The sequence below is a fragment of the Galleria mellonella genome, unplaced genomic scaffold (genome assembly GCF_026898425.1).
Source record: "Galleria mellonella isolate WM207_F2 unplaced genomic scaffold, CSIRO_AGI_GalMel_v1 utg146, whole genome shotgun sequence".
Lineage (NCBI taxonomy): Eukaryota > Metazoa > Arthropoda > Insecta > Lepidoptera > Pyralidae > Galleria > Galleria mellonella.
In genome coordinates this window covers 4596583-4619145 of record NW_026441999.1, presented here as the reverse complement: position 1 = coordinate 4619145, position 22563 = coordinate 4596583, and the positions used below count along the sequence as shown (strand labels likewise).

The 22563-nt window shown below is 31.5% G+C and overlaps 1 protein-coding gene across 4 annotated transcripts in view; it reads left to right on the top strand.

Annotated features, from left to right (window-relative positions):
• The window catches only part of LOC113515807 (irregular chiasm C-roughest protein-like), a 98066-nt gene that overhangs the window by 41163 nt on the left and 34340 nt on the right, over positions 1–22563 (top strand). For all 4 annotated transcript variants that reach the window (XM_052891930.1, XM_052891932.1, XM_052891929.1 and 1 more), the window contains exon 2: positions 17300–17596. In XM_052891930.1, the coding sequence (XP_052747890.1) occupies positions 17384–17596 (213 nt within the window). In that variant the 5' untranslated portion in view covers positions 17300–17383. The remainder of the gene's footprint in view (positions 1–17299; positions 17597–22563) is intronic.

The window sequence follows — 22563 nt, the reverse complement described above, 5'->3', positions numbered from 1 at the left end:
TCAAATATCAGCTGTTAGCGAGGTAAAAAATAAAGGTAAAATTGGCGTAATCAAATTGAATTCCTTTCGGAATCACTACTAATAAACATTAAATATGATACAACTAAATAGATCCTATATGCGTCGGAGTGACTACGGATGCAATCGAATTGGGAATTGGGATAAATGGAAAATACATCAAATTCTTTTTTTTTTTTTCTCTCTCTCTCTTAATAAAAAAAAAACGATGAATTTTAAGTTAGGTAAATGTACCACAATAAAAAAAAAATATTTACTTTGCATTAAATCAAATAGGCATTACATCTAAAAGGAATGGCTTTGACGCATTCGAATTGGGAGCTAATCGGAATTATATCGAATAGATGTCAAATGTTAAACATGGCGACTGACGTAATCAAATTAGGATCAGATCGGAATTGTATCGAATAGACGTTAAAAACCTTTCAGTGAAGTTTAACGAATCAAATTGGGATCAAATTGAAATCACATCGAGTATATATCTAATATCAACGGGGTAACTTGATGTAATCGAATTAGTAACAAATACGAATCTCGTCGAATAGCCATAAAAAATCAGAAGCATAACATTGATTCACGCGAATTGGGATCAAATAGAAAAATGATTGAATGAGCGTCAAATTTCAGTGGAGTTACTTCGACGCAATCGAATTAGGATCCTATTTAATAGATGTCAAAACAACAATGGGATGACTTTGACGCAATTGAACTATAATCAAATCGGAATCACAAGGAACAGACGTCAAATTTGGGAGGGGGGGGATATATATTAATAACAATATATTGTAGTTACAATATCTGTATATGGGCTCAATATCAGTAATATTAAATATCGACCGATATGGGTGTGTGTCTTCGAGTGAAGGTAATTTTTGGTTATAATTGTCTAGAGAACTCTAATATATGTCTAGATTAGAGAAACATATAGCAATATCTATATATTTAACTTATAATATCTATCTACTGATCCAATAATGAATATGTTAAAAGTCTGTTATCCAAAAAATAATATCGGATAACAGACTTTTATCGAAATAGATGTTGACATATTTCCGTCATCAATGTCCAGACAAACCCAATATATAGATATCGGATCAAAATCATTATTGCCTATGCCTAATTTAGATAAGAGCAGAACCGATATTACTCATACCTACGTCAAATATTATCGATAATACTTTTAAAATAAAACTGCAGATCTATTATAAAATGGTGATACGTATTGTGATATAAATAATAATGATTGTTAGTCAAATTCACAAATCATCACTTCCTCAAATCGGTGGCATACCATATTTAATGAGTAACCAATATTTGTATTAACTATTTGAAGGAAAATCACCAGAATATTTAGTAGAAGTAAGTCCTGAAATTGAATTAATATTTTAATATTAATATCTCGTACAAACTTACAGTTACGTTTCAGATTTAACGCTGTGTTTCGGTTTGAAGGGTAGGTAATAGAAGGTTGTAAGCTTTTTTATTCCGATCAGTGAGCATATCTCGGTCTAATGGACGAAGTCGTGGGTAAAAACTAGTCTATATTAGTAAGGATGCCGATGTGTGTATAAACAAATATTTAATGTATTACTAAATGGCCGTATTTGAACGGTTTACCATGTTATTATCCAAGCGACGGCTGTCTGTATGGTAGATTGTAATAGCGATCCTATCTGGACATTGTTAATAACATAATAATTATAGTACTGCCAAACGTGATAAATATTTTTCCATGGGTAAATAATAAGCGGTGGATTTCTCCTCACCAAATATCTATAATCACATATATAAATGTTTGTTTTTTATATATATTTTTAACCGACATCAAAGACAGGAGGTTCTCAATTCGTTTAAAGTCTTTTATGTTTATGTTATTACCTCGTAACTCCGTTACTTGTGAATTTATTTAGAAAATTCTTTTTTTATCTGAAAGAATATACATACAGTTTGGTTATGTAGAAGTCTTATCAAATCAAATCAAATCATATTTATTCGCTTGCTACATGGTACAATAAAAAGTTACATACATATACAGGCACATAACATGCAGCAAGCACCCTGCAGAGGTATGCAAATGTTAAAATGGTTTTAAGTCTACATTATATTATAATTATACAGTCCAAACATTTTCCAAATTACAATATTCTTTATGTCAAAATATCATATAAAATTATGGTTTATATTTTAAGTAATTTTTAATACATTATAAAAATCATTTATAAAAATCAGTTCTGTAGTTTTCAAGTTAGAAGAAATAGTTTTGTCACGATTGTAGTTGATGTTTTTTTTTACAATGTGTAAAGAGATAATGATGAAGAATTTTATTTAAAACAAAATGGTGTACATATACGTAAAATATCTAGAGTTCACTTTAGAAATTGGCCCATAAAACACAAAATTTCGTAAGAGATTTGTAATTAAACATTCCTATGGAGGCCTCTTAACTCCCATACAACATTCTATTTATAAAGTCCAGGTGTAAACCCTCTTTCTCTTAAAATACGCGAACTTACCATCAATACATCACCACGTCAAATTATTCGAGAGGTGCTAAAAATAAAGCCAAATCTACCGTATACTGTCTACTGGCTTCTCTAAAATAATTTAGTTAACAATAGAGTTAAGTGTTGAATTTTTTATTTATTTTGCCATTTTCAACAAAAATACATGTCGCTAAAATTATATGTATTATAATATGTAATTGCATGTTAATTCAAACAACACAATGTTTGTCAATGTATTTATTAATGTTATAAATTCAAAAGTGTGTTTGTTTGTTGATTTATTTGATTATCTTATGCCTTAATGACATCAGATTCTTACAAATACATTATATTATTGTTATTTTTTTTTACAAATATTACTCGTAAGGACGATAAATGGCAAAATAAACCCCAGCGGTATAGAATTTATATTTAAGAATACACCTGGAATTTATATTTTTATATTACAGCTTTCAGCATTTTGTGATAAGTAAATCTTTCAGCCGTTAACTGTGTGCTGTTGAACATATATATGCTTTCCCCGTAAGGAGAGGTTTGCCGGTAGTTGTCACGCTTGCCTGGCGGGTTGAATGAGTTAATATTTTTTTTTTATTTTATTGATCAATAAAAATTGGTATAAATGACGGGGTTCGTGTAAAAAATGTCAGTGGTTTTAGTATAGAAGAAAATTACATAATCGTATTTAATAAATAATTACAGCAAAGTTATTAAATTAATATTTAAAAGCATTAAAGTATTATTAATTTCAGTCATAAAGAAATTGAAATTTAATAAAATAAATAGTTTGTTATTATTATAAATTCCTTAAAATGCGACAGGCAAAGAGCATAACCCGTACTGCCTAGACAGCGATGTCTTAATACTACATTCCACTACAAAATGCTCAGTATTATTTGCTGAACAATAAACAAACATAATGTTAATTAGTAGCAAATGAAAATAGTAGTTTTAACAGTAGCTGTGGTCACATTGTTTTATAATAAAACTCGCTTTTCAGCCAGAAAGTTCAACGTTCGAATAAATTTAGAATAGAATGGTAACAAAAGTAAAACATTTGTACCTGAAGCGAGTGTATTGTGTAGTTTCTAGTTCGCTTTCAGTTCTATATTTGAATACTTAACGGTTGAAGTTATTTCTTAGTTATATTAGCATTCCTTTCATGTACCGAGCATGCAGTTTCTATAGAATGCTTTCATGCTGTTTTCGTTTGAAGCATACAGTAAGCTATTTCAGTGTGTTCACCATAATACTGGCAATATGTTTAATATTTGACAAATTTGGAGTCTCTTTAATGATTGCATAGATATAAGTACTAATACAGCTGCATTATACATCTAAAAACATATATATGTGCATTATATATGTAAGTATAACACATACAACTGTAATACATGTGGAGTGTTTATGTCAATCTTATAGTATTACAAAATCGTGTATATATGTTCAATGTATATTTATGAGGTAGGAATATTTGTAAAAAAACATTTGTATTTATTTACAACAATGACAGAATATAATAAATTCACACCCAGAGACCCCACAAAACTGAAACTACCCACTTGTAAGTCAACGCTGCATCAATGACATTGCGGTGTAATGGCTACTCGAATTTATAATAAAATACCGAAAAAAATAAGAGAAATGCCGTTAAATTATTTTAAATGAAAACTGAAAACATGGTTAATAGAAAATAATTTTTACAATATTAATGAATTTTTATAAGCTATAAATGTATATATTAATGTTGTGACATTGTCTTAGTTTGAAATTTAAATTGTATTTTTAATTTGATTTGACATTTCTATTATTTTTATTATTTATAATAGCTTTATAGAAATCTTTGAAGAACACGCGGAATGCGTAATTCTGTTTTGACATTTTAAGTTGACATTTCATTATGACATTGACAATAAATATTGTTGTATATTTATACTATATATGTATATATAGGAAACATAAATTTATTTACAAGAAGAAATAATAACAAAATATTACTTAATCCAATATAACATTAAAAAATTTAAAAATATATATATTTAAAGATAAAAAATTTCTTTGAGATCGCTGCCAGCTGGTAGGGTGCCTAGGATACTTGCTGCATTTCCACGCTGAATAGCAATGGAAATGCGTTGACCAAAGTATAGGCCAGCCTTCTGGTCACCAGAGGTTTCCACCAACCGGCGTGAGATCTCTTTGAAAATAGCTTTATTGACTGCTTATTGCATGACCAAAGTGTGCACTTGGTACTAGTAGTGATTTATTGTATAATGTAGTAAATAATTGAAAATTAAATATATAATTGAAATTAAATAAAAAAAAAAAAACATTCATAATTCAGTTAGTCAGTCTTCCCTTTTACCTATATGACCCTATAAAGGTGAAAGTTTTACACATAATATACATAATAAGTATACACTTTGTTTTATAAATTATTTGTTGTTCTTAAATTTTTCTACCTTTCTGTGTTTTTATTAGCAGAGTCTCTAAAGAAAGCAATGATACAAAATGTTAAATATATGTTTTTGCTAAAAGCTAAATGTTTTTTTCTTAGCAACAGTATTTTGTATGCGTAAGTGAATAATTTTATACCGGTGAGTAAGTCTTCAATATGTTTTCATGCTAAAAATATATAAATGTAATGTAGCATTAGATTTATTGTATGTACAATTTTTATTATTATTTCAGCTGGTAACTATCCATTGTTAAATATTTCCTTCCTCTTAATGGGAGTTTTGGCAGTAGTTGCCACGCTTGGCAGACGGGTTAGCAACCGCAGTTAGACTTTCAGTGACGTTTTAAGGGGGACGTCCGACCATCTTTTGACCATAAATTTCCTTAGTCGTCTCTTACAATATCCACGAGAAAGGAAGGGAGGGATTTTTGTAATGCGGTCTATCAGCCCCGTTGCTAGCAATATACTCTGTCAGGTCACTCCACGTGGTCGCTCCTGTAAACCATCGTGCTGACTTCCAAGTGTATTCATCATGATGGGCTAACTGACTTGCCTTTTCATCCTCGCCTATCATCCCTCACTGGTGCTCTGCCAGCGTATATCGGTAGCGCAGACAGGGTTACCATTTCATTATTATCTATTAAAAAAAAACAGTCTATCCTCCCTTCTATGCTTATTTAGTTTACTTTTAATATAACATACCATTTCTCAGTAAAACCACCATATTGCCACCAGATCTCACAATTAAGAGAAGTGTGTAATTACAAAAAGTACGTGTTAAAATAACATTTGTCCCATACGTGGCCATATGGTCATGTTGTTAGTAAAGGGTGAAGATATAAAGTAAACGGATGTGGCATAGACTTTCTATGGCTAAGTATTGGAAATAGATGTATTTTATCTATTAATTGTTGTTCAACGTAACATAAATATAATATTAAAATAAAAATAAAATCATAATTATTTATGATTTATCTTATTAAATAAATTAACTAGTAGAGAATACCGTCCGGTGTTAAATCCGCCAAATGCACATAGAATTTTACTGTACATTAAAGTTTAAATGATTAAATAAGTAATATAAATTGTTTACTACTTTGCATATTTATATTTATGAAATATATCCTAAGATTATTTATTTATTTATTTAATTATAAATAATTAATAACTTATTGAGTAAAATAAATAAATAAATATTAAAATAAATTATATGTGTGTGAGCTCACTTCATTTACAGTTGTCATTATTAATAAAAGACATAATAACCCTGATATGTATTTTTACATATTTAACGTCCACATATATATTAATACTTAAATAATTAAAAAACGCGGTAAAAGCATCATGGCTGCGGTTTGAAGGGTGAGATATGACAGTATAGTAGAGTACAAGATACAAGTATAGCATTTTTATCCCTAAAAATGACAAAGCATAATAGTTATCAGGGGCATCATAGTGTATTCTAAAATGTGTATAGTACTGCTTATGTCTATAGGCTACAGATATACTTTCATAGTTAGTTTGTATGTTGTTCAAATTTGTATTAAAAAATGTAGAAGAAGCTCATTTACCTAGTAATTATATTAAATTAACGAATGACTAATTAGTAGTACCGCATTCGAGTATTCTGACACTTCCCTATGGTTGACTGGGAGAGAATGCTTTTAGCATTAAGTCCGCCATGTACACATATTTGTACTAATGAATAAATAAATAAAAAAAAAATTACGACTGGTTTATTCGTCATACTTGCGAACAGGTACTGCTTGTTTGGACTAGTTTGATTTGTTTACTTATATATTACACATTGTATTATATACATATACATTAATATATAATCGTTCTCATTTTCAATAGTTATTGTATATATTGAAACTAGTATAAGCTAACGCTGTGCGTAGCAATTAACGGTGTACAATTTTAAAACAATTACTTAGTTATAAAGCTTATTATAGTCAACGTAATGTGAATTATATTGCTGTTTTTTTATACAACTTAGAATGGCAAACAAGCTGACGGCTCACCTGATGGAAAGTGGTAACCGTTGCCTATTGCCATTCCTGAGGACTCAAATGTTATTCCTCTGTACCCTGTAAATTCACGCCATATCCCATTCTTCAAACCGAAACACAGCCATGCAAATACAACTGCTTTACGGTTGAAACACGAATGGGACAGAGGTACCCAAGCAATCGACTTTTGCACAAAGTCTCCCTCTGGTGTTGCTGTGCCTAAATAAATAAATAAATACGCAATTCTAATTATAGTCAGAATATGACTTATTTAAGTTAAACTTGTAACTGTACCTATGTTGATGCGTTAAACTTATAAATGTTTATGCAAATAAATGATTGATTAATTAATATCTACAAAAATGTAAAATTATCTTATTCTAAAATAAATTTAAAAGAGTGACTGTTGAGTTTCATGCGGGTCCTTCACATAACATCAACAACATTCCGAACTCAGCAGTAGAATCATAAAAAATGACTAATTAAAAAAAGCTAGTAAACAAGTTTATTTGAATAGAAAATATTTCTATTCTATTCTGACGCTACGTCTGTCCATTTATCGACTAACAATTGACTTATAACGTAATATATTTTATTTATTTATGTAACGGTATGTACAAATAAACAAATATTGAAGAACGAATAATTTTGTATTTATTATTATTATTTCAGTATTATACCGAATTCCGGCATACGTTTGAGTGAGGGATGTTTATATTCGTTTGTTTATGCTGGATGTTTTGGTTGTAACGAAGAATTTGCAAATTTCATGTATTTTTTTTTCTCCCGAGACAACGTAAAAAAGAGACACATGCATTCCGGGAAAAGAATATAAAGAAAACAACATTTTGTATTTCGGATTATTCCGTGAAATTTGGTTCTCCAAATATCATAAATTTTACAGTTTGTTAAACGGGCTATAGGCGACGGTTACCACTTTCCACCAGGTGGGCTGTCAGCTTGTATGCCGTTATACTAGATTCTCTCTTTGTAGGATCTCACTCTATCATCTCTAATCACTCTCTTCACTTGCACTAGTCCTAAGCAATTAGCGTATACTCGTAAAGTAACTTATGTGTTAAGTCGGAATATAATACATTGTATTTTAGACAGGTGAAGCCGTGGAATACAACTAGTATTTTATTTTATCTTTTGAGGATAATTGAGTATCAAACACACAAACGTCTTTACAAACTTTCACGTTTATTATATTATTAATTTATTTATTTACACTTTGTTTTACCGTTTATTAAAATAACAAATACAGTAAAATTTAATGACAAGCGATAGAAAAGGCGACATTACTGCTAAGAAATCTATCTTTGTTTAGGTAGAGGACATTGAGTAAAAAGACGAAGTGTAGGTGACGCTATATATATAATAGATATTAAAATATACATACACACACAAAAACGCGCGCGTACACACGAATTCATGCACGAACGCACACTCGAACATACGCACCCACGCACGCTCGCTCGCTCGCACGCACACACGCACGCACGCACGCATGCACGCACGCATGCACGCACATACACACATACTCACATAAACAAATATTAGTAGAATCTAAAGATTTTGTTTCATTACAGTGTAACACTAAGCAACATAACTTTTATTATTTAAACGTACACTCATTTAATTACGACTTAACGAGAGTATAAACGTTCCCCGTTCCCAGTTAACGTTCAGGAACTATGATTAGTACCCATTAATTGAGCAAATAAGTGGCGTTTTACAATCTTACAGTAACCATAACAGTAAACCGTACGGCTTCTAAGTGCCACTCAATTTAGTATTTACAAACACTTTTCATTATTACTATCATAATGTAAATACGACATTGTCTCAATTAAATCTATTTTGTTTTCTTGTATTTCATACAAATTCTTAGTAAATTGTAAGTGTATTTTGATAATTCAATTTTTAAAACTTACTCAATAGTAATAATTTCGATAAAATATAAACCAGCAGCTTTTTTTATTTAAAAAAAAAAAAATGTAATAATTAAAAAAAAAATAGATTTTTCAATCATGTCTATTATAATACTGTAGTAAATACTATTTATTGAAAAAAGAATAATTGAAATCGATTTTTTTATATGTAAGTACAGTGAGTCGCTAGCTCTTGACTAGTGAAGACACGTTATTGCTGATCTACGTAATTAAATTCGAAAAAATTATCTAAAGTTACTGTTTACATACCGGAGTTGTGTCATAGGTTGTGTAGTGAAACGACCACAAAAAAATATAACAAACCGAATAACCTTTTGATCTAAATTTAACAAAATAAGATAAAACATTCCCGTGACTGGTGTACGTTGAATTGGCTGCAGTGATTATTGTTGGTGAGACAATATCAACAAAATTAAAAACTACCCACAGAAAAAAAAAAAAAAAAAAAAAAAAAAAAAAAAAAAAAAAAAAAAAAAACCTGACGCACAGTATACGATCGACAATTTCGTTTACGACCTGTAGAAATTGGTGGCGCAGTGAGGAGAGTTACGACTTGACTTTGAAAGGTCCATGTTTCAAACCTGTCTACTGGCTCTGTCTTTTTGTGGATTGTAGGATTTGTGTATGTTCAGTTCATAGTTCATTTCTGATAGATAAATTATTGGTGTGATATACATATATTTTAGAAATGTCCTCTAAAAATGGGTTGCAATGTGGGGCCTGCCTAAAGGATATAATAGACAAAAATTACATAAAATGTTGCATAGATTCTTGTAAAGTGCCGTTTCACCGTGACTTATGTATAGGACCATCCCCTCCAGAAGACGTGCGTAAATGGGTGTGTCAAAAATGTCGTTGCAGTTTGAAAAAAGGAGGCGATAACACTGAGACACCGGTTAAGGCCTCCTCTACGAGCGTGAATGTTACCATACGTAATAAAAATAAAGCTAGCACGTCCATTGAAAAATCACCAGAACTGGAGAATAGTAGTTTGGGATCTTTAATTGCTGAAATTCGATTCTTGAGGCAAGATGTATCACAACTCACAGACAAAGTAACTGAAATATTTTCGGCACTCACCCAATGTTGTGAAAGGCTATCCGAAGTAGAAAATCATATGACACGAACTGATCAACGTTTAAAATTATTAGAGGAGCGTGAGGCTGAAGTGGCATCATTGCAATGTCAGGTACACACGCTCCAAGATCAGCTTAGTAATCAAGCACAGGCCGCATTGCGCAATGAGATAGAACTAGTAGGTATCCCCGAAACTTCTAGTGAAAACTTGTCGCAAATAGCAACAGTCCTTGCTACGAAAATTGGAGTTGTTTTGAATGAAACGGATGTTGATTGGGTGACCAGAGTTGGATTAAAGCGCGCTCCAGGTACAGGGAAATCATTGCCAAGACCAATTGTTATTAGGTGTGTTAGAAGGGGGAAGCGCGACGAAATTCTTAGAGCAGGAAAATCGCGAAAGAACTTGTCGACACAGGACTTGCCTATTAAAGCAGATGTGCAGAAGATCTTTATTAATGAACGTTTAACCAGCGAAAAACGTAAGTTATTTCGCGAATCACGAAGTCGGGCAAGCAATGCTGGATACAAATACTGTTGGACTCAAAATGGCAACGTATTCATACGAAAACGGGAGGGCAGTTCGGCAATACAAATTCGATCACAAGCTGAAATGGCAGAAAAACTTGCCGTTCCGGAGAATAATTAATGTAATCATTCATTGTATGCTTAATAGCGTAAATAAATCCTTTTCATTATTTTTTACTAATAGCATGTTTGTTCTAATATATATATTGATTTTACTATTTTTTACAATGTTAATAAGTATTATAAAAACATTTACTTTATTGTTACTTGGAAATATGATTAGTTTTGATGATATGTATAATTATGTGCTTTGTGTTGATATGTGCTTTACTGTTTATTGTATTTATTTTATTTTATGTAATTTGCAATATTTACATGCACTAATATATTTTGGTTATGCGTATTGTGCGGACATCAGTATAATAACATTTATGAGTGGACGTAAAGTGACACAAACTATATGCTGTTTTTTTACTTCATATTATATAAATCATAATAAACAACCACCATAGGAATTGAAGCAGAAGTTGACGAAATCTTAAATGTACCATGTCACTTATTCCACAATCTCGAATCATGTAAGAACATTTATCGGCATAATTACGGCTTCAAAGTTCTTAATTTCAATATAAGAAGTATTCAACGGAATTTTGATTCTTTCTACGTGGCTCTAAAAAGATTAGACATTGAATTTGACATTATTGTTCTCACAGAGTGCCATTTAGGTGTATGTTCTATAATACGAAGCATCCCTGGTTACTCAAGTTTTTATTCTAGAAATATCAATAATCAAGCTGGAGGTGTTGTTGTATATATTAAGGAAGAGTGGAGAGTACAAGTATTTGAACCAGATATAGAGGATGCTGATTGTCTAGCTTTGACGTTTCCAAACCATCGCACTGTTCTTGGAATTTATCGCTCCCCCTCTTTCAGAAATATAGATAATTTCTGTAATTCTTTAGAATCATACATTGTTAATAACTCTCGTGATTCAGAGGTTATGTTAATAGGAGACCTGAATGTTGACATCCTGAAGAATGGAGATGATGTAACAAAATACCTATGTCTCACAGCATCGTTTGGTTTAAAACCAGCTATTAATGTTCCTACCAGAGGTGTTGCATGTCTTGATCACATTCTTCTTGGTTCTAAGGTAACTGGAGTTGGTGCAGTATGTAAAACATCCATAACTGATCATGAAATGGTTATGGTTGGCATCTCGGAAACTCCAAGGATTTCGAGGCGTAAGCGATTGGTTAGGAAGTTAAATTTTGAGGCATTTGAAAGTGATCTTAACGAAACAGACTGGTCAGACGTTTTGAGCTCTGGTAATGCAACGGATGCAGCTGAAAAATATATGAAGAAACTACATGTAATGACAGTAAAGCATACAAAATTATTGAAAGTTAGCAGATCAAAATACGCTCTTAATGAATGGGTCACTCCTGGGTTGATAAAATGCATGAGACATCGTGACGCTCTTCATTTACAGGCAAAAAAAGAACCAAATAATTTAATTATACAGGTAACCTATAAAAGATACAGGAATTTCCTCACTGACCTACTTAAAAAACTTAAGATTCAATATAACGGTAAAAATCTGGAAACTAATAAAAATAATCCAAGAAAACTTTGGAAAACTATAAAAGATATCTGTGAACTGAAGAGACAAATGAAGAACAGTATTGATTTACTTCATATAAAAAATAACCCAGTAGAGTCTCTCTCTGAATGCAACAAATATTTTTCTAGCATAGGGCAAAATCTAGCATCAAAAATATTAAAAGATATTAATAAATCGGAACAGGACCTAGCTAGAGCAGTTAGCAATGTCAGAGGTTCAGCAGGTTCTTTTTTTATGACACCAACAGATACTTATGAAGTCAGGACAATAATAGGGCAACTAAACCTTAATAGTGCTCCTGGTTTGGATAATATAAGCACTAAGATGCTAAAAAGAGCATGCAATTTTATAATTGAACCCCTGACACATATAATAAATTTGAGTCTGTCCTCGGGGCAATTTCCAGAATGTTGGAAATCTGCTGCTATAATACCTATATACAAGGATGGCCTGCAAACTGATCCGTCAAACTATCGCCCAATTTCTCTCCTAAGTGTGTTCTCCAAAATTCTAGAAAGGGTGGTAAATTTACGCTTAACAAAATTTTTAGAATCTCAAAACGTTATAAGTCATAACCAGTTTGGTTTTCGTAAAGGAAGATCTACTGAAGAAGCAGCTAATTTCCTTATAAAAACTGTAACTGACGCTATTGATCATAGACAGAAATCTCTTGGAATATTTCTCGATCTTTCCAAGGCATTTGATACTGTTTCTCACTATATTCTACTACGGAAGCTCGAAGTTATTGGAATACGAGGCGTGACTCTTAGATGGTTTTCTAGTTATCTTGAAAGGAGAAACCAAATCGTAGTCGTAGATGAACATAAAAGTAATACATCATATATTTCTTTTGGAATTCCACAAGGAAGTATCCTCGGGCCTACACTGTTTTCTATTTACATGAATGACCTCTGCCATCTATTTGATGATGACAACAACGTCCAAGTAATCTGTTATGCTGATGACACTGCAATAATTTGCACACAAGAAAATTGGTTTTCTGTTTTTTCTGCAGCTAACTCGGCCATGAAGATTGTATCAAATTGGTTGGGAGCAAACCTACTTACTTTAAACACTGCAAAATCTAAATATGTTTGTTTTCACAACACCAAAGCTTCTAGTCCCCCAACGTCATTATCCTTGATTATCCATAAGTATTCATGTGATAATAACAAAATCTGCAGTTGTGATTTCCTTGATAGGGTTCATGAAGTGAAATATTTGGGATTAATCTTGGATCAAAAGTTGACTTTTGCTTCTCATATACAAGTGCTTTCTAAACGTATACGTAAACTTATACACGTTATGAAGCTTCTGCGTAACGGCGCGAGCAAGAATGTTTTATTACTTGTATACAAAAGCATAGCTCAATCACTGTTGATGTACTGCATCACAGTGTGGGGCGGTGCATCAAAATCATATATGATTGCACTTGAAAGGGCACAAAGATCTGTCTTAAAAGTAATGTTTAGGAAACCAATTCGTTTTCCCACCTATCTTTTGTATCAGGAGGCTGCTGTTCTGACAGTGCGTCAACTTTATATACTTAAAGTAGTAATGATGCACCACAAATCTCCTCTCCTCCCGCAAAAACCTTCGGACCAGAGAAGGCGCAAAATAATCATCCCTCGCATTAATACTGCATTTGCAAAGCGCTTTAGTTATTATTCGTGCCCATTTATATATAAAAAACTTAATAATCTCTGCAAACTGGATGGTCTTAACAATGCGGAAGCTAAACATAGGATACAAGGATATTTACAAAATCTTGATTACGATGCCACAGAATTAATATTATATACCATTTATTGATATTCGTATATAGTAGTGTATGTCTTTAGTATATTTAATTGTATGTATTTATTTATGTAATATTAGAGTATTTATATAATTTTCTGTTTTATGCGCATGTCTTCATGAAGCACTTCATTTTAACTTGTTGCTTTCGTAAAACTGGCTTAGTATTTTAATTTAATTTATATTTGTAAACCACCGTGTCTTGGTAATCTCATATGGACTCCCGCGATACAGGTTCTCCTAGTGCGGGGTCCAATGTACTCGCTGTTGTAATTTTTTTTTTTTTTTTTTTTTTTTTTTTTTTTTTTGTATTTAATAATAAATAAATAAAACACGTACAAAGTTATTCGATTTGAATAAAAAAAGTAAAAATGTTCCTTTATCATTTCAAATATACAAAGTCAAAATTAAAGTAAATTACATTCGAAACTGATAAACGAAGTTTTGAAATTTCGAACATCACATAAATCGGAATTATATTTTCAAATTTACATTACGATTTCATATTGTATAAAATAAGACCTCTAAAAAGAGGTTTACCAACGGGCATGATAAATTGACACACATATTGGCCATATCAAAATGGCGCTTCCAGCGGTGTCATATTCCTTCGATAGCGGATAGTGGCGCGCACATGGCCAACGCATGTGTGTTGCATATTGTTACGCGATATTTAAAAACTATTCCATGGTGTATTTTTTATTCATCCCGTTCTGGGTATTTGACCTTTTATTTGTTAAAACAAATATTATGCTCTATGCTTGTTTGTATTAAGTTTTTGCCCTTTTAGTTTCTTTTTTTTTTATTTAACGGGTGAAAATGGAATTGTAATTATGTAAGCGCGCCTTTGATTTACGCCGCCTGTTAAGGTCAGTAACTCGATTATAGGCGAGCGATTTTCTATCTCAGGTTGACTTTCACTTGGTCCTTCATAGAATTTATACTGGTTAATTTATGGCGAAATTATCACGATGGGTTAATTGATCTATTTTAATCCTTACTCATTGTACATAACTGGTATTCTGCTAGTGGAAACCGACAACGCAAGGATTAAACTGTTTTCAGTTATTAAAAAAAAGCAAAGTCCAGAAGCAATCGCTTGGAGGTCAACCTCACAGGACATATTGCTAGTCACAAAGCAACCTATCCCATTACTAATAACGGATAAATGAAAAAGACACAAATTATAATATTTATACAATTTTAAAAGCCTATTTTGGAAAGAAGTATTAAATCTACTATGGCTTTCAGTGGTGACCGCGTGGAGGTCGTCCTCATAGAATACATTGCTAATCACAAGGTAGCCTATCTCCATTAATAACAGTCGAATGCAAAAGTCAAGATATTTTAAAAAGAAGTTAGTTTATAAATGTGCAAACATTTGCAAAATGTCGTTAATAAATTCCTTATCTATTAAACATCCTTTTTTCTCGCTTATCTACTATTATAAATCAATGTGAATCCACTATCGCATATTAGAATCAAACTCTTACACTTTAACGTGACACCTAATAATACTAATCGAGATAACAATCTGGCTTTTTTATTTTTATTTTTAAACAAATAGCAAGAAAATGAACTCTGTTCTACAGTTTAAATAATTGCCTTTGGCGCCTTCCTGTCGCTAAATTAGATTATGTTAAACTTCAAATTAAAATAAAGATTGGCCGTTTTATTATTGAGGCAATTTAAAAAGTAATTTGAAATTAAATATGGAATAACCGAACGCAGGATTTGAATTAAGCAGCGGGGTGTATGTAGGTTTAGGTGATGTTATGTCATAAAAAAAGTATTTATTCTTTGTTTTATATTTTGAAAATGGAATGTTTGTTCATTTATGGGCATCGATTAGGATTATAAATGTATTTAATAATTAATAATTTATCTGTTCTGAATTAATTTAAATATCTACCTAAATGTGGAACTATATTCTTAGGTAGCTCTATGCGGTATTTTTCTCAATATACTAATTTGTTGACATAAATATTGGTATGAAAATTAATTTAAGTGGACTGTAGAAACTTAAAATAGGGCTTTATTACTGCTGTAAAATACCGGCACAAGTGAACAAGTACAGACAAGATGTAGAAAGGTAAGGACTTACGGAATATTCTTGTTGAAGTCTGCCTGGAGCTGCCCACAAGTGAACGGGTTGTCGATCGTCCCAGGTACACTTTTAGCCACAAATTTGTATGAATACCAAACAGAAGCACTTTAATTATGATTATTTTATTGTGAACGCGCGAAACGGACGCCATCGATGATATTTGTTTTTTTTCGAATGTTGTCATTTTGGGCAGCTCTGATTGGTCGCGTTCATTGACAGATTGAAGGAAAGGGAGGGCGCGGGAAATTTGAGTGTACTTGTTTTTATGTTCTAACAAATATTAACGGTTATTTTTTAAACAATTGATTGAGAGATTTTGAATCGATTTCAAAAAGAAAGAGGTTTTCAATTCAGTTATTTTTTTTATATTTTTTACAACATACCTTCGTTAGTTCTAAACCTATTTAAACAATTCTTTTTTTTATCTGAAAGGGTATTTTAAGGGGTAGTTATTATTAATTCCATAAAAATTATACCAAGATCTGTTTAGCAGTTTAGTTTTTACATCAAAATATTATAATATAACTGGTTTTGTCACAATCGAAGTCGGTTTTTTATGAGATACAATCTTTAATTTATTAATCTTGAAGACATACTAAAAAAAGTAAATGTTAAGGAAATAAATAGTTGTCTTATATTCTATAAGAAATAGATATTACGTAAATACTAAATTTAAACTATCGATAAAAAAGAATTAACAAATGACAATTAGCAAAACCTTGCGTAACATACATACAAAAATAAATAAAAAAATCAATTATATATTTGTTTTTTTTTTCTTTTTAATGTTAATGGAATGGTAGTCTCACCTGCTTTAACGGTATACGCTGGTAGACTTGAGGGGTGATAAGTGAGAATGTAAAGGTAGATCAGTAAGCCCATCGTGATAAATACACATGGAGGGGGGAAAGGGATTGTTAGTAATGGAGACTGAGAATCCCATTGCTAGCAATATACCCAACCAGGTCAACCTCCTCGCGGTTCTTCCTGGAAACTATCATGGTTAATTCCTGATGAATTCATCATGATGGGCTGACTAGCCTGTTTTTATTTTCATCTATCACCCTTCACTGCGTTAGCTTAAGCGGGGTTACCATACCATTTTCACCCATAAAAAAAAATACACATGGAATTCATCATGAAATAGTTAAATATTTTTATTGTTAATTTTTTGTAATTCATGAAATATTTTCATTTAAATTAATTTATTTTTCTTGTATTGTTACAGAAAAACAATGAGAACCTCTTGAGATAAGAAACCTTACAAATGATAGATGAAACTGACCAATATGCGCCAATCATATAAGCTGATATGGCGGCAAAATTCAAATATTCATTTGAAAATGGAACGCCATTTATAGAGCGGCGCGTGCGCGGGGATGATTCGAAATTCGAAAATAGAACGGATATACGCAGGAAATGGCGGATGCCGGATGTTGGGGTGTGGATATTGACTGTGGCCATATTGCTGACCGGTTGTTATGGTAACCAAGAACAGAGATTTGCGATGGAGCCTCAAGATCAGGTATGTCATAATAAAATCAATAATATGCAATAATAACTGTTGTAGGACATCATCCCATCATCATCACCATCATCATCATATCGGCCGTTAATTGTCCACTGCTGAATATAGGTCTCCCCCTATTGGGGGGGATTTCAGTAGTCGCAACGCTTGTCAGGCGGGTTAGTAACCGCAGTTAGGCCTTGGCCAGAGAGAGACTTTGTACAAAAGCCGATTGCTTGGGTACCTCTGTCCCATTCGTGTTTCAACCGTTTGCATGGCAGTGTTTCGGTTTGAAGGGTGGGATATGGCAGTGAATTTACTGGGTACAGAGAAATAACACCTGAGTCCTCAGGAATGGCAACGCATGGGGGGTATCATGGTGGAAACAGTATACTCTGTTATGCCCATGGTACTGCTCATATCTATAGGCGACGGTTACCACTTTCTATCAGGTGGACCGTCAGCTTGTTTGCCATTCTAAGTTGTATAAAAAAAAGTTGGTGATGTTTTAAGAGGGACGCTACTGTCCGCCTTTTAACCACTAAGGTAACCTTAGGTCATACTGTATTGTTAATAATTCCTACCGGCTTTACTCATATATTAACTTCGAGGGTACCTAATTAGTTTGGAGTTCGATAGGAAATCATAATTATGGTTCACCCTGAAATAAACACGAGAGAAAAACTAATATAAAAAATATATCATATCATAAATATGAAAGTAAATATATTTGTTACCTCTTAGCGCTTTAACGACTTAAAGAATCACTATGTTATTTGGCATATAAGTATTACATATATTTTTTTTAAACTACAAAATTAGTAAACGAGCATACAGCCCGTCTGACGGTAAACGACCACTGTAGTTTATAAACGCTTACAAACCCTAGGGATGTCACTTCGCGTTATATAAGATGAAGATAGACATAGGTTACTTTTTATTTCAGTGGTCATATCAGACATATGGACTCTCTGATAAAAATTAGTTCATTAATAACGTAATGAGTAATAAAAAATATTAAATTTTAAATTAACACTTACAGATAAGGACCAACCAGATGGCTAGTGCCATAAACTTTATAGTTTAGATTAGTTTAATTTCAATAAGACTGAGACGTCGTATAGTTCTGGTATAGAATGGGCTCTTTCTTTTTTTTTATACCACAGAGGTGGCAAACAAGCATACGGCCCACCTGATGGTAAGTGGTTACCGTAGCCTATGAACACCTGCAATACGTCGCCCTCCCTTAGTCACCTTTTACGACACCCATGGGAAAAGAAGGGGTGGCTTATTCTATACTGAGACCATATGGCATAATTATTTCAATTGTTTATTTCAATTTAAATTTTTCAATTTATTTTTATTCGCTACAATACTGCATTGTGTTGAATATTTTTACAAGTAACAAGAAGACATCATAAAATATAACAAAACAAAAAAATATGAAGCAACAAAATAACCAATAATAATTGGCAAAAATAACATTACAATCAATTTACAAATGTCATTAGTAAGGCATAAAATTTTAAAAGAGTATTTTAAAATTCATCAATTGAGTAGATGCACCTTTCCAACAAAAGAGAATAAAGTTTAATTTTCAAAATTCTCTTAAAAAAAATATTGGAAATTATTGTGAGAAGTAAGACGTTTCTGTGTATATTTATTAAGTAAATTGTAATTTCTTCAACTCTATCTAAAATATTTTTCGTCTTTCTTCCAAACTTTAGAATAACTTCTCATGGAAACATCTCAATTGTTATCATTACTTATTACTACCCACTAAAACTTACTCAATCTAAGAAAATTAGACTTCTTCCAAAGTTTTAATAGAAAATTTGTAACAACTTGTTTACATAAATAGATATTTCTTTATAATTTATATTTTAAACATATACTGTTTTGAGGTTTTGTTCACTTTTCGTCATCTCATTGCTCGCTATCGACAGGGAATTCATGTTCACACGCTTGAACCTAAATGGTCGGGTACAGTGCGGTTTCAGAAGTCTCCATCCGCTCAGGCTATGGTCATTTCACAGCGTCCCTGCTTAAGTTCTCTTTGCAGGCTACAATTACCGTCTTTTTATAATAAATTTAACAAAACTTGATCACTTAAAGTGTTCAACATTATAAGTAATTACTTTGATAGTAAACATTCCATTTAGACCCCCATAGTGTAGTGGTAGGTGTGTTGGGTTGCGCAAAATTATGTTATGGACTTCGACTATTAAGTGATTCCACAGACATATATATATATATATATATATATATATATATATATATATATATATATATATATATATATATATATATATATATATATATATGTATATGTATATATATATATATATAAAATATCGAAATACTTCAGTAACTAAAATGGATTCGTAGGAGGTCTTAGTCTTTATGAATAAGGAAAATAGACATTCCAAGTAGTTTATATGAAAGATAAATATATATCTATTAAACTACTTGCCTTTCAAAAATGGGTATAAAGACGTCACATTCTTATATGTATTCTGTGATATCTGTGACGTTATGCTTTTGGTGATTGGCGACGTGAACACTGTATATTAAAAATTCGGAAATTTCTTCATTATTTATTATAATAATTTTAGTTTATTCACAATATATGAATTTTAATTTAAATTAAAATAAATTACTAATTATTAATTTATTCATAGAACGAAACCTAAATCCAGTAATAAACCTTAGACCATCTATTTTGGACATTTTGTAAACCCACTAAAGCCTTATTTACATACAACAAACCCTTTTTTATTATACACAGATTATAATCAACATTATTTAGCATTTATTAACAGAATAACAATCCGATATGAATATTTATCATACAAATTAGCGGTGCTATATATACGTATATGTATAATTATATCCACCGTAGTAAAATCGATTTTCATATAAAAAGGTTTACAGTTTCTGCCATTTGTTATTGTATACGAATTGCTATGTGGTGTGAGTGATAAGGGTGAGCGATTTGTAAATATCGATGTAATATTAAATTTTATAATAGTTACACGATAGTATAAATGATAAATGTTAATAATAAACATAAAAACTTTAAAAAGTCTGCTGCTGCTTCCAAATTTAGGACAATCTCGCTTTATTAAAATATTAAATAAAAAGTAACTTAATAATGTATTTATAGTATTTCGAACTCTTAGATAATATTGTTCAATATAGATAATACATTAACAAGGACAATTATTTATTAATAAAATTATTATTAATAAATAAAATTATTTGATAGTAAAAATATAGAAATAACTTTTTTTACTTCGAGGGTACCTAATTAGTTTGGAGTTCGATAGGAAATCATAATTATGGTTCACCCTGAAATAAACACGAGAGAAAAACTAATATAAAAAATATATCATATCATAAATATGAAAGTAAATATATTTGTTACCTCTTAGCGCTTTAACGACTTAAAGAATCACTATGTTATTTGGCATATAAGTATTACATATATTTTTTTTAAACTACAAAATTAGTAAACGAGCATACAGCCCGTCTGACGGTAAACGACCACTGTAGTTTATAAACGCTTACAAACCCTAGGGATGTCACTTCGCGTTATATAAGATGAAGATAGACAGAGGTTACTTTTTATTTCAGTGGTCATATCAGACATATGGACTCTCTGATAAAAATTAGTTCATTAATAACGTAATGAGTAATAAAAAATATTAAATTTTAAATTAACACTTACAGATAAGGACCAACCAGATGGCTAGTGCCATAAACTTTATAGTTTAGATTAGTTTAATTTCAATAAGACTGAGACGTCGTATAGTTCTGGTATAGAATGGGCTCTTTCTTTTTTTTTATACCACAGAGGTGGCAAACAAGCATACGGCCCACCTGATGGTAAGTGGTTACCGTAGCCTATGAACACCTGCAATACCAGAGGCTTTCTTTCCCGTGGTTGTCGTAAGAGGCGATTAAGGGAACCGCAGTTAGGCTTTACATATGTTTTAAGAGGAACGCTGCTGTCCATACGTCGCCCTCCCTTAGTCACCTTTTACGACACCCATGGGAAAAGAAGGGGTGGCTTATTCTATACTGAGACCATATGGCATAATTATTTCAATTGTTTATTTCAATTTAAATTTTTCAATTTATTTTTATTCGCTACAATACTGCATTGTGTTGAATATTTTTACAAGTAACAAGAAGACATCATAAAATATAACGAAACAAAAAAATATGAAGCAACAAAATAACCAATAATAATTGGCAAAAATAACATTACAATCAATTTACAAATGTCATTAGTAAGGCATAAAATTTTAAAAGAGTATTTTAAAATTCATCAATTGAGTAGATGCACCTTTCCAACAAAAGAGAATAAAGTTTAATTTTCAAAATTCTCTTAAAAAAAATATTGGAAATTATTGTGAGAAGTAAGACGTTTCTGTGTATATTTATTAAGTAAATTGTAATTTCTTCAACTCTATCTAAAATATTTTTCGTCTTTCTTCCAAACTTTAGAATAACTTCTCATGGAAACATCTCAATTGTTATCATTACTTATTACTACCCACTAAAACTTACTCAATCTAAGAAAATTAGACTTCTTCCAAAGTTTTAATAGAAAATTTGTAACAACTTGTTTACATAAATAGATATTTCTTTATAATTTATATTTTAAACATATACTGTTTTGAGGTTTTGTTCACTTTTCGTCATCTCATTGCTCGCTATTGACAGGGAATTCATGTTCACGCGCTTGAACCTAAATGGTCGCGTACTGTGCGGTTTCAGAAGTCTCCATCCGCTCAGGCTATGGTCATTTCACAGCGTCCCTGCTTAAGTTCTCTTTGCAGGCTACAATTACCGTCTTTTTATAATAAATTTAACAAAACTTGATTCATCATCTCAGGTATTATCTGTCCACTCTAGAACATAGGCCTCCCCCACAGACTGCCATAAGGAAACGGTTCTGAACCACCAACATCTACTGA